The sequence below is a fragment of the Ornithodoros turicata genome, chromosome 5 (assembly GCF_037126465.1).
Source record: "Ornithodoros turicata isolate Travis chromosome 5, ASM3712646v1, whole genome shotgun sequence".
Lineage (NCBI taxonomy): Eukaryota > Metazoa > Arthropoda > Arachnida > Ixodida > Argasidae > Ornithodoros > Ornithodoros turicata.
The window spans coordinates 80,591,338-80,611,353 of NC_088205.1; the positions used below are offsets into that span (position 1 = coordinate 80,591,338).

The 20,016-nt window shown below is 47.1% G+C and overlaps 1 protein-coding gene across 4 annotated transcripts in view; it reads right to left on the bottom strand.

Moving 5' to 3' along the window:
• The window catches only part of LOC135394955 (protein Shroom3-like), a 170,135-nt gene that overhangs the window by 137,354 nt on the left and 12,765 nt on the right, over window positions 1-20,016 (bottom strand). For 2 of the 4 annotated variants that reach the window (XM_064626060.1, XM_064626059.1), the window contains exons 2-3: window positions 11,008-11,229; window positions 9,201-9,461 (exon numbers count right to left, since the gene is read on the bottom strand). In XM_064626060.1, coding sequence (XP_064482130.1) covers window positions 9,201-9,461; window positions 11,008-11,229 — 483 coding nt within the window. Of the gene's footprint in view, window positions 1-5,121; window positions 5,363-9,200; window positions 9,462-11,007; window positions 11,230-20,016 lie in introns of those variants that run through there. The other 2 variants (XM_064626063.1, XM_064626062.1) reach the window with 2 other exon arrangements.

Sequence of the window (20,016 nt, forward strand, 5' to 3'; positions counted from 1 at the left end):
TATAGCTCCCTCCCTCCAGTGATCTAACACCAACACCCAAAACTATCTGATACGCGTAATTTTAATTAATGAATTTTAAGCAATTAGTCATCTTGTAGTTTCATGCTTTCATTGAGGGGATGTCAGCCTGGCCGTATAGTACTCAACTGCGAAAACGGCATCTATTTTGCCCCGCTAGTTTTTTTTTTTTTTAATCAAAATTCTGTAACGAATAAAAATAAACACCCTGTATTGTACACGCAGAGATATATCATACGCTACGATACATCTCCCGATGCGCTTCCGCATCGATAAGGTTGCAACTGAACCAATCATCCGTCTGGTTGTAACAGAAGCAACCATAGCAGACGTCATCTCTACAGAGATGCATTCCCTGCACTGTGCGTTCCCCGCAACGCGCACGGCAAGGTTCGCTGCGTGCATCTTGATAGGAGTTCATCAGATAGTGAGATCCACCCTGCCCTCGCGGAAGTTTATTCTTGTCACATTCGTGACCATTAGTGGGAACTACGCGCGATTCGCCGTTACGATAAATCAACACGACTCTCCCGAGCTCCTTCAATGCCTAAGCCACGTTCAGCCCGAAGCCTGGTTGGTCTCACACCACCTCCCTTCTCTCTCTCTTATAATCATCTGTGGCAAACTTGTACGTATTTGGAGTATTGTATTTAAAATACTGTATTTTAAATACAATTTGTGGTATTTTGGTACTGTACTCAATACTTTTTGTTTTGTGTATTTGTACTCTATTTAAAATACATTTTATGGTATATTCTACTCAATACTCTAATTACATATTTTGGATCTCCCTCTCAAACTTTCTGTGTCTTGTCTTTCCATTATCTTGCTTGTTCAGTGGAAATTCCCTGAGTCCCTCGGACTTGACCCGGACATTGGCCCTTCTTGGAAGTCTCCATTTAGAGATCTTGCCCCGTGTGTACTAATCCTTGGCGAGTGAGGGTTCTAATATGTGTGCCCTGACGTGGTGACGCCGAATTCTGACCTCGCCGAGCAGGCACCTGCTAGAAAATTGCTTTGTTCTGGGTCACATATACTTAGTGGAGTTATGTGGTATCTCTTTGTCATCTTTTTGGGACTTATGTTTAGATGACTCCTATCACACAGCGGCGGCTTGCGGGGATTGTATCTCATTACGGCCGAAGTCTCATTACGGCCAAAGTCTCATTTAGGTGATTCATGTCGCATAGCGGCGACTTGCCGCATTGACCAGTGACCGGTGACTTTTTGCGTTCAAGGATAAATAGTATATTAATTGAATTTCAAATACTTTTGAAGTATTTTGTACTCTATCTTAATTACTTTAATTTTCATGTATTTATACTCTATCTTAATTACATTCTAACGTTAGTATTTATTATCTTACCTTAAATACATTTTTGAGTATCTTGTACATGTCTGATCTGTGGTAATGACGAGAGCTCTTTTTTAAATCCCGATCTATAGCATCTACGAGCTGTGTACAGCCGGGTTCGCCTGCGATCCTCCTGGCAGGGCTGGGCAGGAATACTCAAAATTTGTATTATAATACAAATACATAATACTTGCTAAAAATGGTATTATAATACTAATACAAAATATATTTTATTTTCAAGTATTATAATACAAAATACTATTACTTCCCTGTATTACTCAAGTAATACGTAGTAGTAATACTTTTGTGCCGTGGCAGACAGTTATTAGAAAAGGAACCCCCCAGACATATTTCTGAAGCCACCGGTCCGGTCACTGAATTGACTAACTAACAGCTCTCAGGGCATTCTCTCGCGGGGTGATGCAGGTGTGTGTGTGTGTCTATACTCCTCTTTTTTCTTTCTTTTACTTTCTGACGCACCGACCCTGGCTCCATTCTATGATATGACCCCCTAAGGGCTCCGGGTTTTTAACCCAGAGTGGAGAAGTTTCTCAGAAATTTGAGTCAGCCAGCTCCTGTAATCGTCCCTTTGTTGCACGTAGAAGTGTGATCCTCTGTTGGCAGAACTAGGTCGTGTTCGTAGGACTGGAATAGTACCGAAAGCATACACGTCTAAGACCCATCACCTCAGGCAGGACAGGTCATAAGTATTACGAGTTTTGCAGTAATACAATGCAAGTAATACTCGAATTTTTTGTATTATAATACGTAATACAAATACTCTAAAGTATTACAGTAACGGTATTATAATACAATGTATTTGTAACACTGCCCAGCCCTGCCTCCTGGGACGACTTCTTGAGGAACGGCTCCAATGTCTGTCTGGAAACACTGCTGAGTATCACGGAAGCGCATCCCCTGGCGGCATTCGATCCCGTCGGTTCGAGTGTGGCCTTGGAGCAGTCACCAGCGAGCCCAGTTTCCTGCGAAGTCGTAAGATTCCTCCCGGACGACATGCCTCCATATCGACACGCAGACCGGTCAGTATAATAAAATGCCACATATGCACTCGAACAGACCACTGGTGATTGATTGATTGATTCATTTTCTGCGCGAGCGACAACGGCGTTCCAGAAATAACACGGAAGCGCAAAATCACGTTTACAGGGAGGTGTGCCGCTTCAGCTAAACCTCTAAAGCAAGGTGGCGATATGGAGAGCGGTATATAGTTTCTCGATAACCCTGACGTTATCAATGTCGGTGCATTCCATTCATTGTGTTCGAACCAGCAACTGCGCTTGCCGTTGTCCGTGAATGAGTGGTCGGACAGTTCAAACAACGAAGTGAAAGAACGTGTAGCATGTCGAGGCGGTCTTCCAGTTAGCCATAACAATAACTGGCATACCGGTATCTACGAGGACGCGTATGATAGAGGCCATAATTAGGCCACCCTTATCCAGGAATGTACATACCGTTAATGAAGGACACACACAAAGAAGAAAGAAAGGTAAATATTGCCCTGCGTAACGGTAAACGTCCCAAGGCGGAAAAGACAGAATGCGAAATTTATCGGCTACAATCGGTGGATTCAAATATTCAGATTACAGTCTCTGTGAGAGTACCCATTCAAAGTTGTTTTTTTTTTACTTTAATGTGTATTTATTTTTGCTTTACGACATTCGTTGGGGTCAATTTCAACACGAGCCTATTTCGTAATCATCGGTCACCGCCAAGCAAACAATACTTCACCAGGCAATTCACACCTCCATGTTTTTCTTCACCAAACTGTAAACATCACGAAAGGTTTATGACGCTCTAAACGCAATAAATCACGTGACCACGCCGTATGCAAACGCGAAAACCTTCACCTACATATTCCGAAATCCTCTTGGTTGCTTTTACCGCCGCAACCCGCCCTTTGATTAAATTCTCGCGCGCGTGCTCCCAAGCGGCACATCTGCTACTCAATAAGGTACAGGGCAAATACACTTCACTTTCCTTTCTTTACGTTTCTTCAAGTCCTTCCACCTGCAATGCAGCACCACCTACAACAACAACAACAAGAAAGACGCCTTTCGGAGCGGCAAATACATTCTTCGAAAGAAGCACTAACGCGCGGGGAACGGATTGTGGGATGCTAATAAATGACGAGAGAGGGCGCCACGCGTGTTTATTGTCGACGAATTTGAAGCGGAACGCCCAATGTCAATTCTCGGTGATTGATTTGAATGTTGGCAATACCAGATGGAAGCAGCGAGTCGGAAAATGAGTGTAAGCGGTACAGTAGATTAGAGAGTAGACGAAGAAGAAAACTGTGCAGTGTATGAGGCTGAACGGTATTGTGCCGTTAGCTGTATATACGTATTGCTGTCATTTGTGAGCTTGTTGTGAAGGCTTGTAAGGATATGATTAATGGAGAACGGAGACAGATCAATCTATCAGCATCGTAGAATGACAGCTTCATAAAGGCCACTACTTGCAACTCGCGGAGACGAATAGCAGGACAGGGCTCCGACGTAACGCCACGAATTATCGTTACCACTATCTCTTTATCTGTACAAAACAACTCAATACTACAAGGGCAGAAACGCCGACAGCCTGAAAGCATGTTTATGACGCCCTGTTTGGGCAGATATTTCTTGTTTCCTAGCCTCGGCGACCCAAGCAGCATAATGTACTGAAAGTCGAGTGCAATAGGGGTGGACGGTATGTGTCTTAATGTTCCTTAGTTTCAAGAGTCTGTTCAAGGTCTTCCACCTACCCGTCCACCCCTATTGCACTCGACTTTCAGTACATTGTGCTGCCTGGGGATTTAGTCTGGGTTCCCTTCGTATTATTAGTATGTGGTTAGCGGGCCCATTTAAGGCAAGATATGCTACCGAAGAAATTTAAATCCAAACACCAGTGATGGCCACTAACTACTTCTACGGTAGTTTAACTATAACTACTAACTACTTCGCGATGGAGTAGTTGAACTAGTAATTCAACTACTTTTCCGGGGAGGAGTTAAAACTACTTCTTTAACTACTGCAATGTATTTTAACTACATCTCTAACTACGTAACGTTGTCCCTCAACACCAATCCCATTCTATAGTCTTTTTGGAACCTAAATATGAATCACAAAGCAGTGAAGATTTAGTACACATGCACGGCTACAATTGCTCTGCACCTCCGTTCTCATCAAACAAGTAGCTCAAATCGGAAGTAATTGGCGCCTGCAGTACCCTAACTACTGTAGTTAACTGCTCGAAGTAGTAGCTTAACTGTTGCACACTACATTTCTGCAAGTAGTTGACTACTTTTTAACTACAATCAGTTAGTTTAACTAGTAGTTAGCTACTGGCCATCACTGCCAAACACCTTTTACAAACAACCCCCATCCTCATGCTTGCGAAAAAAAACTTGAAAAAAAAAAACAACAACAACCCATGGACGCTTGTGTCCGTGCATATAAGCCTAAACAAAACCAGGACCCTCCATAATCCCCCAATTATGGATCACCGCACAAATGGCCTTATTTGTCAACGACGGAATCCCTGCCAGGGTTGCCAGACGGCGCCACGAAAGTCCGCTAGCCTCGAATACCGAAGGGACACACATTTGTTTTTGTTTTTTTCTTCTTCTTCTAACGTATAGCTATATAACATTCGGCCACCAGTGTACATTTTGCAGAAGGGCCCCTCTTTTGGGAAATCCTGTTGGCGACCAAATGCGAACTAGAAGTGTGTGTAAGAGAGAGAGAGCTTACTTCATGGCAACTACGACGGCGATTCGGCTTATCCGACTGGAATGCGTCCGATATCGACGTCGTCGCGGGGGCCCCGGTTAGACGACGATGGCCATACCAGGCAGAGGCCCACGGACAGACGGTTCACATTCCTGCTGCGACACTATAGAAATCGTTCAACTCACATCGTCGCCATAGCACGGAGATTTTAAGGTCGCCGTTCTAGATTGTCAGACGTCCAGCAGACCGGACCGTTGTCAGGCTCTTTTATCAGCTTATCGCCGGGGAGACGCGTGTTTTTTGTTTTTTTGTTGTTTTTTTATGCGCGCGCGCGCGGCGCTGCAGGGAGGTGGTGTTTTAATGACAAGTCAACGGTTGGCGTGTCGTAAGAAAATGTAAGCAGGAGGAGGAAGTAATGAGAGTACGGCGTTGTTCTGATGTGGGGGAAGAGAGTGAGAAGTGAGACAATGCTTTTAAAGAAATAAATAAATCAAATCAAATACTTTGCAGCCACGCACTTGAGCTTATCTGCTCTTAGTTTACATAAAACAGCACATAAGTAGGGTTCTTCGTATTCCGATTAAACCCGATTTTTCACGATAATTCTCCCCCCCCCCCCCCCCCGAACAGAATTTTCAAGAATTCGGGTGAAAACCCGATATCTACCCGAAATCCTTGCGGTCCTTCAACTTGTCGTTCTCGGCAAACCGTCGGAAAAGCGAGTCATAATATCAGCAAAGAGAGCTATTTGTGACTAGAGTCACTAAATAAGCTACGTAGCTTATTTAGTGACTCTATTTGTGACAACCTAGCTACGTAGCTTATTTAGTGACTCTATTTGTGACAACCTAGCTACGTAGCTTATTTAGTGACTCTATTTGTGACAACCTAGCTACGTAGCTTATTTAGTGACTCTATTTGTGACAACCTAGCTACGTAGCTTATTTAGTGACTCTATTTGTGACAACCTATTTGTCCTCCGTTTATGATCTCCTCTTGCAGGAGTCAAAGACGAGCTTTTGTGAAGCTAGGGGCAAGTGTTTTGAATACCTCGGTCACTCATTATTCCCAGTTCCGAGCGGAAATATAAAGATTATTATTGTTTTTCGTCCCAGTGTCACAGAAGTGGCTTGTTTCGTACGCCTTTCGTCTTACCCGAAAATTCCCCGGTGACATATCAAACAGAGGTCATAGCGCCCGATTTCTCCTCGAATACTCGCGTGTAAATATCACCCGATTTTTCCCATCAGAATTTGAAAAAAAAAAAAAAATCATAAAACCCGAAAACGAATAACGCTATACACATAAGTGATTTGGAGTAGCCAAGAGAGCGATTTGTGACACCTATAAGACGTTATATAAGAGACTGGCAACAATATTCACCAAGCGTTCTCGATGACCTGTCAGCACCAAAAGCGGATATACCCAGCGTCGTGCTGGGGAATATGTCCAGAACCCAACACGCGTTTTGGGTAGCCGCAGGCGATTTTTCGAAAATACACCGCAAATTCGATTACTTGGCCCTCGCACAGCACGAGGCGTTGCGAGAGAGCTACAAAAAAAAAACAAAAAAAAAACAAAAAAAAACATAATAATAATACATAAAATTTAAAAAAATAAAAGAAACACACATCGCATAGTGTAACATCAATTCAACGACGACATAATTGGCACACAAATAATAACAATAATTTCGCAGTGAAAATGAATACTGCGGCTACCACTCGACGGTGATGTAAGTGCAAAGCGCTTGCGTTTCTGGGTTGGCGCATTGCCTTCCTTTGCGCACGCGGAACGCCCCCGTTTACTGGGTACGCTAAAATTGCGCCCACTATATACAGAAGTTCCGAACATCCTTCAACGCGTTGAGGCCGCAGACGTCGCTTGACCATCTGTTTTCCCCAACCTGTCCGCAGGCCTGGGAAAGTGTCGATGCAAATAACGTCACATTCTTTGCGACAGATAATATAAGTACGCCTACGGTTTTTTTTTGTTTTTTTTTTTTATGAGGGCGCGCGTGGGTTTTTAAGGTGATCTCTCATGGCCAGGAAAAGTAGTAGAAGACGTTGGTGTGGTGGTGGTGGTGGTGGTGGTGGTGGTGAAAGGGCTTGCCGTTGTCGGCCTCACGTATGTGGGCAACGTCACGACTGACGCCCTGGGGAAATATGCGTCCTGGGCCGACTTCTAGGGGAACTGTGCCGACATATGTCTGAAAGCGTCTGAGGAAAACCCAGGAAAAACCCCAGACAGCACAGCCGGCACCGGGATTCGAACCCGGGTACCTTGGTGACCCGGGACGTTGGTGTGGGAAAGCGATCTCATTTGCTAGGAGCCAATGGCAACGGAGGGATATACAGGGCTGTGAAAGTAATATTGCCAGACGGACGAGACAAAGAAAGCGATATGCTAGGATATGTACTGCAATTATTGCAGTACAGGCATGAACATAGCTGGCGTTGCGGCGTTGTGATTGGTTGGTTGGTTCGGCGTCTACCACCGATGAGATAGCTACCTACATGCACGTACACCAAAAAAAGGTTTCACAAGATAACGCACCAGATAACTAGATAACATTTTTTTTTTCTTTTCGCGTGGTAAAAATACTACTGACAGGAAAGGCGTCGACACTTTCGTCAGAAGTCGTGTCAAATTTTTGACGTTCGAAATTTGTTCCCTTCGGCTAGAAAGATTAAACATATGCTCTCCGCTATATACGGAGATCGTTTTGTTGAGCTGTCGAGGAATTACCGAGGTTTTGAACATGAACCGTAAAAACACGCATCTACTATAAACAGACAAAGAGCATGTTAGGTTCGAAACTGTGAAGGAGTAGCGCAAGAATAAATGTCCTTATATACGGAGTGTATGCCAGGGTTGGTTACCGAAAATATTATTGTTTCCGGTTCCGTTTCTGGACGATTTTCGGTAGCGGTTTCTGTTTCCGTTTCCTTTTAGGAATGTCGTTTCCGTTCCCGAGGCAATTTCGGTACTGGTTTCCGTTTCTCATCCGGAACTCGTACACTCTGGTTTTTGCTTTTTCGTGTCAGATATATTCTAGTTACATAATGAATGCAAAAGGACCAGCCACACCAAACACAAACACTAAATACTTTAATGCAAAGTTCGTCACGAATCTTATACACCGCGAGTAGATGCCTCTCTAGGTTGCGGAAATACGTGTCTTAATGTTTCAAAAGTCTCCGCTTGTGCGCAAAAATAACGCGTCATCCAAACTTTCGCGTCCATCTTGCTGCGCAGTGGGCTCAACAGGAAAGAAAGTCCCGAAAATAAACGAATGAATGAATGAATGAATGAATGAATGATGACTGGAAGAATAGTGCGGATATATATATATAATTTTCATATTAACGCAAAAACACTGAGGGAAACATCCTGCGAATTTGGTTTTCGTCAAAGATTGCCACTTTTGAATTTCGTTTCCGTTTCGGTTTCTGGTAGCGGAAACAAAAAAAAACAATTTTGTTTCCGTTTCCATTTTTCGTTTCCTGTAGAATTTCGGTAATCCCGTTTCACCGTTTCCGGTAGCCAACCCTGGTTTATGCATGACCTACTACTATACTAAAGACTTGGACACCCGCAATGCTCCCAGCACCGGGGTAGTAGTTCTGGCAATCGCCGCTTGGCTATGGGATTTGGCGCTAGCTCGCACTATTCGTTACCACGTGACTTGTCGAAACCGCGGCGATGTATGGTAGGCTGTGTTGACAACGACGAAGCAGTATAAGAGAGATAATAGCGCGTGCTTAGCAACAGCCTGTGTATCCCTGCGTAGCAGACTAAAGGCGGTGGCAAGGGTGATTCCCTCTCCCCAATAATGCTATGTGGCGCTTGCAGCAGTCACTAACGTAACTAACCCGTGACCCGTCTCTCCCATAGGGGATCGCCAGCTGTCCAGGTCTTTAGTATAGAGTAGGTCGTGGTTTATGCTGATACGAGCCAAAGCCCTAGTCGTGCGAGGGTCAACATCGTGGTCAACATGTGGTTCAGGTCATTGGGCATGGCAAAGGGGACAGCATTTTCTAATGTCCCGCCCGCTATAAAATTCCTTCGACGCCGAAACAAACAAAAATCAAACTCACGAGGGCTGTAGCTCGGGGACAGCAGCCGCAGAAGTCGAGTCCCGCTCGCCCTCAGTCCAGCAGTCCCGGTTAACATAGTCTGGTTCGCCCTGAACGCTAGTCTCGTAGCCGGAGTCCTTCGTTAGCTTTCGTAGGGATCTTCCCGTCGACGTCCGCGGCTGGTCGTCCTGAAGGGTGGATGTCGAGGGCCACGCCTTCGGCGCGGGACTGTCCTCTCCGGGAGCTTGCAGTCTGCTCTGGAACCCGCCGTCGTCATCAGCGCTGCGTTACAGAGGGCAGACGACATCTGACTTGATGGAAAGTAAGCTGCGACTTTAGAACACGGTGGCAACTGAATGTGGTAGCCTTGCAGGATTAGATCGATGTCTCGTTATCGCGTCTGGTAAGTAAGCACGTGGTCATGCATCAGACTTATCAGCGAAGTCAAGCGGGGGGGATATGTTTATTAAAAGAGAAAAAGGGCGAGGTCAAGGCTGTTTTGACCTGTTTTGAGGCTGTTTTTGGCTGATTGATATGGCTGTTTTCATGCCGTTCGTTCGGTATACTCGTGATTTTGTGCAGGGACGTATCCGTGTCACCAGGAGGCAGACGGTACGTTGTGTAAAAGAGCTGCCTTCTGTCACATCCCGTTCACAAAGAATATTTCAGCAATTGTTCTTCGCCGCATTAAAATCGACACCCAAAGGATGTTGACTTCCGCTGCTCGGTTTGCAGACGAGTGCCACAGAGGAAAACGTTGCAGACGGCACTATAACAGCGTACGAAGCAGACGACGCGTTGACGAGTCACTATATATAGGGCTGCGATTCGTGTGGCGTACCGCTCGTTTCCTACTTGGTGTAGTTTCTATGTCTACCAGTGTTGCGATGCACCTTCGAATAAATTGCAGCAAGTAGCAGGGATGCGGGCATCAATGCTGGTATATATTACTAAGAAGTAAGACTTTATGGGGTTATTATCATCCGTAAGAGCCATACTCCGTCGTATTACGTGAGTAATGTAATACACGAATAATCAACTCTAACACGCGGGTTATCAACAAGAAAACTCGTCAACAATCAGTTGCGGGACATTATTTATGTTTTGTTCTTCTTGGACGAAATCGTGCGGCGCGTACCAGAAACTACGTTTCTCCGGATGATTGTGTGATACTCACTGATTCGTGTACCTCCTCGGTCTTTTATTATTAATGCCCCGTGAAGTCGGCCCAGGACGCACAGTCCCCCCCCCACCCCCTTGCGCCAGTCGTGGCGTTGCCGGCCTGAGCGTGCAAGCAGTCCTATATACCCGCCGCCACTATACGACCGATCGAGCATTCAATCGTAATAGTTACTTATATTTGATTAATCATTTTGTTGCATTATTTCAATGAAACGAATGAACGTTTCAAATGAACTATTTCCCGTTTTCATTTTAAAGAAATGTGCAAAAGCTACCACTTATAGGGCTATACAGCCGAAGAACTTTCCGACAAATGATGAAAGATGAAAGTCACTGAAAAGGTTAGCCAGCTGTAGGGATCGAACCCACATCTTCTGGATGACCGGTCCAGGGCTCTACCAATTGAGCTAAGCTAACACGCCTCTCCAGCGCCTTTCGGGGTGCGTCTGGACTCCTCAGAGCCCTCAGTGCGTCAGAGCCCTGGACCGGTAAATCCAGAAGATGTGGGTTCGATCCCTACAGCTGGCTAACCTTTTCAGTGACTTTCATCTTTCATCGTTGATTTCTTAGGCATTTTGAGGCTTTGTTTGTATCTGTAACTTTCCGACAGGAATCACATTGAGGCAGGCGCCTTTTTGTAACTCACGTGTTGCTGTGCCACGACTTCGCAGCGTGCCTTTTCTCCCTGGAGAGGTCGCGGTGTGAGCCCCATTCTCTTCGCAGACGACTCTTGCCCGGCGGAGAACCCCCGTCACCCAGATAGAGGGACGCCGGCCTCCTGGAACGCGGACGCCCTCTCAGAGACTGACGGAGCGAGGACGCCTTCTGCCAGAGGGTCTCCTTAGGACTGTCGTTACTGCCGCTGTTTCTGCAACACAAACAGGAATAGACCATTTTAGAAAAGCAAACGCCACCTGTGGTACGCAAGGGCTCATGGGAACTTAGAGCGCCTTCAAGCATTACGATACGTCCAGAGGCGGAGGTAGAAGAAGAACAACAACAACATTCCCGGTGTGCGCAGCATCAGCGTCAGCCGATATAAACCACATCCGAAGCAGACGACGGAGCAGTGTCCCTCAAAGTTCCCATGCTGCCTTGCGCCACGCGCTTGATGGCGCGCGCATCTTTTTAAAATCGTCTATCTATACTCTTATTTAAAAGAAAAAAAAGAAAAAAGAAAAGAAGAGATTGAAGGCTGGTTCCGTAAATATGAGTTCGGAACGTGAGACGGCACGTTCCGAGACGGCGCGAGACTGTGAGGATATGCAGATATTGTACGGACGACGCGCGAACGGAACAGAGTGCGGTCAATAACCCGTCAGTATACGTTATATAGTTGAGTAAGGCTTAAATAAATAAACGTAAGGTGAGACCGTGCGATATGCTTCTTTTCTTGGAACATAGCTCGCGCGCCCACTTTGCAGTTTGTGCGCGGATCGTGTGTTGCCCCAGTTGTTGAATCATCGCTGCACGTGCGAGTGCTCTATGAATGCATGCTTTCGTGCAGTGCCTATATGCACAACGTTGTGTGGATTTCTTTTGCAGACAAGGGGGGTGCGAGCTATTCTGTGGTGCAGGTCTAAGTAAGGAGAAACAAAGGAACACGCTCTCCTTTTCTCTCATTCTCGCTCTCCTCGTACACGCGACACGTGTTTCTTTATAAATAAACGTGTGCGTTTCGGATAAAGAAAGACAAAAGAGATACGAAAGAACATGCACGCATAATGACAAATTGCAGCAAGAGACGGGACCTAGGTAGATCATGGAAGACAGAAAACGACTGCAGACTCACAACTAACGTTTATTGAAAAAAAATAAAGCAAAAGAAAAGAAAACGGAAGGTACAGGGAAATAAAAGCTGCTCAGGAGCACAGCAGATGAACATGTGGCGAGCACGAGGCAAACAGGAGTGGAATCAATTATGTACCTCAGAGCCGGTACTCATGCTCAAGCGTGGGTCAAAGATAAGGAGGGGGCGCTTATACATTGGTTGCACTGTGACACAATATGAAAGGCTTCAACAATTTCACGCACTGTTTGATCAGCACTTTTGGCGATTACTGTGGTTTGCTGAAATAAGGGGACACAGGAGTGCTCAATCCCTAGCATGCAGGGAAAGCTGCCCTGAAGGGGTGCGTTTGGGTTGAGGAAGCATGTTCCAGCAATCTAATATTAAGGCAGCGACCTGATTGGCGAATATAAACTTTCCTGCAGTTTAAGGGAATACAGTATAGACTGACCCTGTCCGTGTATTCACACGAGCGACATCTTCGCGGAATATTCTACTGGAAGAAAAAGAGAAAACTGTGCTTACAGAGCCAAAGTTCCGTCCCGTGTTACGTTGAGCATTCACACGGTGAGAATATCGGGAGTGGCGTGCTGGACGCTCTTAGCAGACGACACGTCGCAGACGACACCGTCAGCGTGTTTTCGTGTCGTCTGCTACGGAATATCTTGTGGCTGCGTAGCAGGATATTCCACACGGTTGGCAGCATACGTGAAGACCACGACCTACTAGATTATAACGACCATGTCACAATCAGCAACCCCTATGAGGAGCCTGTCCGCACGATCCGCCAGGGGCACTACTCATCGGCACGCCACGATTGGACGTTGGAAATTTGAATTCTGAACGCGCAGAAGCGTATGTACGACAACCGTAGCAGACGACAGCGATAGCTCCTATGAAAACGCGTAGAATGATGATGATAATCAACCTCAAAATGAAACATCTGTGGAACGTCCACCGCTTGTACAGAAATACTAAGGTAAGCTGAAGTACAAAGTATTGTAGAAGTTGAGGAAGCAGTAACTGGGACGATGGGAAGCGCCACCGCTAGCTTCCAAAAATGCGGCGCTGGGAAGGGGTACGCACGACATTGTCGTTCGTAGCCCACTACTGCCGGTGTCTTTGCCAAGCAAGCACCAGCGGATGGAACCAGGTGGGCAAAAAAATAATAATAATAATAATAATCATAAAATCAGCTGCAGACCGACCACTGTGGCGTCGCTCACGATCATAGAATTGCCTCTTGACGTAAAACCACGAATTATGCTAGGTTCCTTTTTTTTTTTTTTTTTACAACCCCTACAAACCCACACCTGCACCACGTAAGGAAAATCATCCCGTACTTCAACACACCCACTGTAACACCACGCACACCCAGGGATCCCTCGTGTGTCCATACGCTTATCTGCCTTTCTTTCTTTTCTTTTTTTTTTTTCACACAGGTGCACCATGACCACACAGCGCCACCCACCCTTTGAAATCATATTCACCCTTCGATACGTCCAGCTCTCGCAGTCTTCGGCTTTTTTCACGGAAAACCTCGCGCAGTTCCTCGTCACGTTTGAACGTAGGAGTCGAGACGGCGCTGCATATTTTTTATTTATTTATTTTCCCCACAAGGCACGAAGCACGGCAAATACCGATGAAGTCGCCAGCGTTAGGACGCTGAAGAGAGACGCTAAATCTATGGATTAACGCGTGCGGCGTCTTTTGAAGTCTTTCTCCTTTGACCGCTGCCGGACGGCGCGCCAGCCCAAACAAAGGGCAGCCGACGAAGCCCCCCCCCCCCCCCCCCATGTCTCTCTGGAACCACGCTAAATGCAGACCGCGAAGCGATGCTTATGGATGAAGGAGTCAATAAGTGGTGGAAGAGGTGTTAAGCCGGATGGTGATGGCGGATTCGACGTTGGATGCAGTCAGCGGGTTGGTTGGTCACCAGCGCCTCGTGCTGGTGATGTTAGGCCGTGGGCAGCGATAGTAACTCATGTAGTAGTCATGGCTCCTCAACGTTGCTGACTTTGGCTACGTTCTAAAAGGTCAGGAACGCTAAAAGGGTTCAACACACCGACTCTGCTGACAGCACTGTAAAGTGTGTCACGAGGCGTCTTCCCATTCAGGAGGCCGGGTTCGACCAAACTGAATCAGTCCGGGACAAACCGTATGTTTATAACGCCTTATGGAGTAGTGGGATCGTTACATCGTGGACCTAGCGGCCGCTCCTGCAAACGACGATGGGCCTGTGGACAGCGACTTCAGTTTGCGTGTACTGAAAGGAGCAATGCGTGATTGCAAGCACCACTCTTTCCTAGGGCCCCGATGTGGTTCCTGAGCTCTCAGCAGAGGTCTGTGTCCGTCTGTGTCATCCTCCATCCTACACTGCAGCGGAAATCCACGGTATCATCGTGGCATTGACTAAAAAAGCAGCATGGGCCAGTTGGTACGTGACTACGCATAAAACCCGAAGCGACACAAACACACACAGAGAAAACAAAACCGAGACGACACGAGCTCCGGTTTTGTTGTCTGTGTTGAGCACGGCATTGTTGCCTCTGTGTGCGTGTGTTGCGTTCCAGGTTTTATGCGCAACCATCATGGCACTGCAGTTCATTGAACCCTTCTTAACAGCAAAGCCGTGGTTCATATGATGCAGTGAGTCGAGACCTGTGTTCAAAGTCCTGCAAGCGACATTGGTTTCCGCAGGCTTTGCTCCCGTTGTACAGGCGACGCCTATTAGCATATACCGCTCTTCGTCAACAACCCTTTTTCTATAGACTAGATGTATGTAACAGCCTGGGAAATCTCACCAGCTTTCTTTTCATTGTACCGTACTTTTACAGTATTCCGTACTTGGCCGTCGGCTTGACATCGAACGGCAACCAGTGGCTTCTGACATGCAAGGACCTCTAGCCTCGGCCGAAACCGGATTGGGCCTCCTTGAGCGCTCACCGCGTTTGACCAGGGTGAACGAACCCTTACCGCCGCCCGTCGGCTCGAAGGATTTCGCCAGCATGTTTTCTCCACGGGCCTTGTCTCGATCATATCTGGATCGACGCAGATAGACGAGTGGAGGCGCCCAGACGACCAGATTGCTCAAGAGACCCGGGCCTATAGAGGACCTCCCTAAAAGCACTCACGTCAGAACTACTTTTTCCTGCGTTCGAAAGGTGATAACCTGCTTAGCGTCGCGTCTACTGCGGGGGTCGGTCGCTTTAAATGTCGTTTGTGGGTTAGTCTCTGTTTATGTGCAATTTTTATGGCCGTTGGAAGCAGGGCCAACACCCAAAAGCCTACGCGAATATTTTAAAGAAGCTCAGAATTGAGAACGCGCGATTGGACACGCTGATATACTTGGGATTTAGAACGTTAAAAGGCGATATTTTTTTTTTCGTGTAGTTGCGGGTCTGTAAAGAAGGAGGCAAACAATCAAAGGCGCGTCCGCAAGGAAGAAGAAAGTGTTGAGAGAATCAGGAAATATCTGGGACAGGTGGACTGTGAAAAGAGAGAGGTCCCTTTGTTGACACACTATTGGCTAACCAAAGTTGTCCTAGGATATCGCGCTCTAGCTAGCCAGCAACGGTAGGTTGTACGGGCAGCTCGCGTGGCCTTGTGATGGCTTTCCAGGCCGTGACTGGGAGGTACCCGGGTTCGAACCCGGGCGCACGCTGTGCTGAATGGGCGTTTTCACTTGGTCTTCCTCAGACGCTTTAAGGCAAATGTCGGCACAGTTCCCCGTGAAGTCGACCCAGGACGCACAACCCCCCCCCCAGCGATAGTCGTGACGTTGCGTATGCCCCCGTGCGTGGGGGCGTATATAGGCGTGGGGGCGTATGCCCCCTCTCCCTTTGTGGTAGCGTATCATCCCATATTGATTAGGAGACGATATGGCTAGAGTGCTGGACGAGGACGATATAGGTACTTATTTAAAACGTCAACTGCAAGGAACATGCTAGGTCTCAGTTCGAGTCCTGCTGCCCGTACAGAAAGGTCTTGCTCGCATACTACAATTACAATAGGGCATCTGGCAAGGGTTCAAAGGCACGACAACTTTAGTCATTTAGTTTACCTCATCAGTGGCGAAGCGGTACACACAACGACGCTTTGGGTCGATGCACGTATATCCGAGAGTAACGCCAGGGCGATAAAGAAAAACAAAACAACAAATATAGGAAAACGAAAATCATTAATGCGCCCCATTCTCAATGCATCGGCTGCGGCCTACACATTAGTCTCCAATTAATAGCAGACATGGTCCACCGGCGACTTTATTTTCGATTCCCTCACCACGCACGAGGATACATAAATGAATAAAGGAAGAGACGGATTAAGAAAAATAACGACGAAGCTGGTATGAGAAAAGAAAAAGAAAAAGACGAAGGAGAACAAAAAAAAGAGAGAGAGAGAGAGAAGAAGAATTTCTTCGGACATGAAAGTTACGCTGAAGAAATAACGCATTTTTCTCCTCCATGCCTTATTTCGCGTTCATCACAGTGTGATTCGTTCAGGTTACGTGGATGGTTATTAATCGGCCAGTCAGGTCAGGGTTATCAGCCGCCTGCGAGGCATACTTTTGTCGCCCAGCCGCTTGTACGATCCGTCACGCATGGAACTCCGTAAGGACCTTCAGGGTGCATCCACGCAACTCCGTCTTGCGTGACTGGGAAGTGTTTACACTGTTGCCGGACATGGAACAATGCGTTCATGCGCGAGACGTAATCGGACTAAAAAAATAGGCACGATAAATTCGCAAACAATGTGCTTGGAGCTGCCTGGACTGGACAAGAGCATCGTGAAATTCAAGCAATCCAGGAAATGGTGTGCTGCGCAAGGAAGTGGTGGCGGCAACACTGGGTAGACAAGCGGCACGGTGTTCGGGGGAGAGGGAAAGAGGTGAAGGGAAGGCCCGTTAACTGCTTATTAGTTGCCTATTATTACACGCTTAATTAGCAGCATGGTCTCGTAGGACGCCCTTATAGCCAGGACTGTGTGTTCTTGGACAGCAGGCGTGTCCGCTGTAAGCACCCGAGGTTTTTGTGCGTTTGCCGGCCTCGACGAATCAGTTGGTATATAGCAGACTGAAGACTATACGACCGTTCACAAGAAAAACACCAGCTCGTAAGGTGTCCGTCTCCCGATCTCTAAGTGGAAGGAACACTGCGAGGACGCAAATGACCACCATAGTACAAATAGAGATTAATTGAACTTGTTTTTTAATTCCCCGTTGGCGCCCCGAAGCAACTGTTGATATATGAACCACGTACGGACGTGACAGACGGAGCAGCAGGAAGGAGTGGGGAGGACAGAGAAGAACTGAACCGAAAATGAACTGCTAAGAGAACCCTCAACTGCGCGAAATCAATGACAGAACCGACCCCTGTGGCTACAGTGACCATACGGTTGTTTCGCGACGTAAGACCTCGCATTATGACTGATGAAGACCTTGTACCATATTGGGTGCGCCTCGTTTGTTCTTTCCATTACCTGGGCCATATGTCCAAGTCAAGCGTCCCGCAAAAAATCTCCAACATTCCCGGCCAAGTGTGGCCAAACCCCGTTCCCATAACTCACACTGCAGGGTCATATACATGTGGTGCGCGTGGGTGTAATCTGGATGTCTGCACATTCAATGGGTGGTACGTCACGGTCATCCCGTCAACAAGGGGGGGTTAATAGCTTGGAACGGTTTCGATTCATTACCCCATCGTAGGTGTCTTTAAAGCTTTACGCTCTTAGTATTCTCGTACCGTGCCGGCCACGTTCCGCGCTTATCGAGACGCCCACCAAAGCCATCGGACGACGCAGAGATACGGATCGACTGCTCTTGCGTTTCTTTTTCTCTGCCCTGGAGGGCAAAGTAAAGTCAGTAATGTACCCGTACGATTGCTCATCGGTTAGGAATGCCTTCAGAATGGATGCATGACAAATGGAATCACGACGTGGTGGGGCGTACTGGGCGTATGTTCCCTTGTCTCCTGGACACAGGCCAACAGACTGATGTGGAGTGGGGTGATGTCTTGAGGTCGCCAGACTTTGCCCGGTAAACGCACGAGAGGTTAATGGTTACGTGCGCACTGTTTTAATCGTTCTGCGAAACGATACGTCAGCCTCCTTCGGTTATTAGGGACACTCGTTACCTCTCTTACTATATAATATATTACCCTGGTCAGGATATTCTGTGAAGAAGGGAAAAGGGGCGTACTCCCGTCTTCCCATTTATGTAGCTCGTTGTCGAAAGCGAATGTTGGAGGGTCTGTTTGAAGTATTTGTTTAGGTTAGATGTGGAGCGTGACATTTCCGAGGTTATTTTTCGCGATGCCTTTACACCGGGCGCATCTAACGTGGAAGCGTTTTAAGGGTTGTAAAACACCCTTCCAGAAGGAAACTGCGTGTGAAAGCGTCACCGCTTTTACGACCCTTGAGGACGCCTGGAACTCATTGTGCACAACCAGCACCTTGCCTTTTACTACCACTTCGCACCAGCGTTGGAACATTGTACATTGTAACCAGCAATCTTTTTATGGCGTACACTCGTATTGTATTGTACACTTGTATGTACGTATTCCACGGCAACATCTCGATCACGAAGGCGCCGCGCGTCTACTGCAAGACATGTCATCTGTTTCTCATTGATTTCACCGCCCATAAAAGCGGTCGGCATCAAATCGAGCTTCTGTACACCGTGGAAGCCTTTGATGCCGCCGTTTTGGCCACCGGTAGCAAACAGACGGTAGGCGAGACGTTGGGCTGCCTGATGGCCCACAAATCACAGAGCGCTCCACAGAGGTGGCGAGGAGGTCTGGATGGAATTCACGCCATCGTGGCTGGCGCCTTATGGAGGATCCAAGAAAGCAAAAAAAGTGTTTCCGGCCGACGTCCAAAGTCCACAGGGAAAGGAACCCGACTCGTAAAGAATCGAGGACGTGTACCGTACTGCTACTGGACGTTCTGTGCCACGAAGTAATGGTCCGTTGCACTGACGGGAAGAAATTTAGATACATACGGTGTAGTATTTGTCTGAAGATAGAAACCGTGAGAAGTATGGAGGACGGATACACATATTTCAAGGAAGGTGCGTGGTCAGCGCATGTGCGGCATCTGGGGGGCGGGTTCAGCAGCTGCGGGCAAAGTACGTCTTACGTGCAGTTACGTGCGTCGGGTTCTTCCTTTGTGTGTCTATGTGTGTGTGCGTGTGTTAGCACCACGTAGCAACTGTGGCAGTAAGCGGTGCACAGACGTGGAAAAATTGACAGGGGGCAGCAGGAAGGAGTGAGAGAGAAGATTGCTAGTACGCGTCACGACATACGTTTGGAATGTCTGCCGGAAAACTGGGGCAGTGGGATTCGATCCCGCAACCTACCAATCTATTTATCCCCTGTGACGCGATCGTCTTGGTAACGACGGTAAAACTTTCACGGTCGACGTTTACGACCCACAAAACCCCCACGAACAATCACAAAACAGAAAGGCGTACGAAAATATTCGGTCGAATATCGATTGATTGATTGATTTGATTTGTAAAAGAAAAAAAAATGGAGATGTTAGTCTCGAGCCACTCGGGACTGGCTACTCCAGAACGCGTTATTCAGAAAAGAAAGGGAAACTATACAGATCTATACACTTTGAAACGGATTGGAAACGGAATGGTATACTCCTCGTAAATTCAGCCGCTTCCACCCTGCTGATTCGTTTTCTTGTCACGATTGTCATGACACGATACATGCCTGGTAGGTAACTTTTCCCACAACATCCATCCCGTCCCATTTGAACCAACACAGAGGACCGGAAAGCCTTCGAGTCACCCGACATATTAATAAGCAGTACAGTTAATCCGAGTACACGACTTCCAAAGCCCTTATCTCGGTACACGGG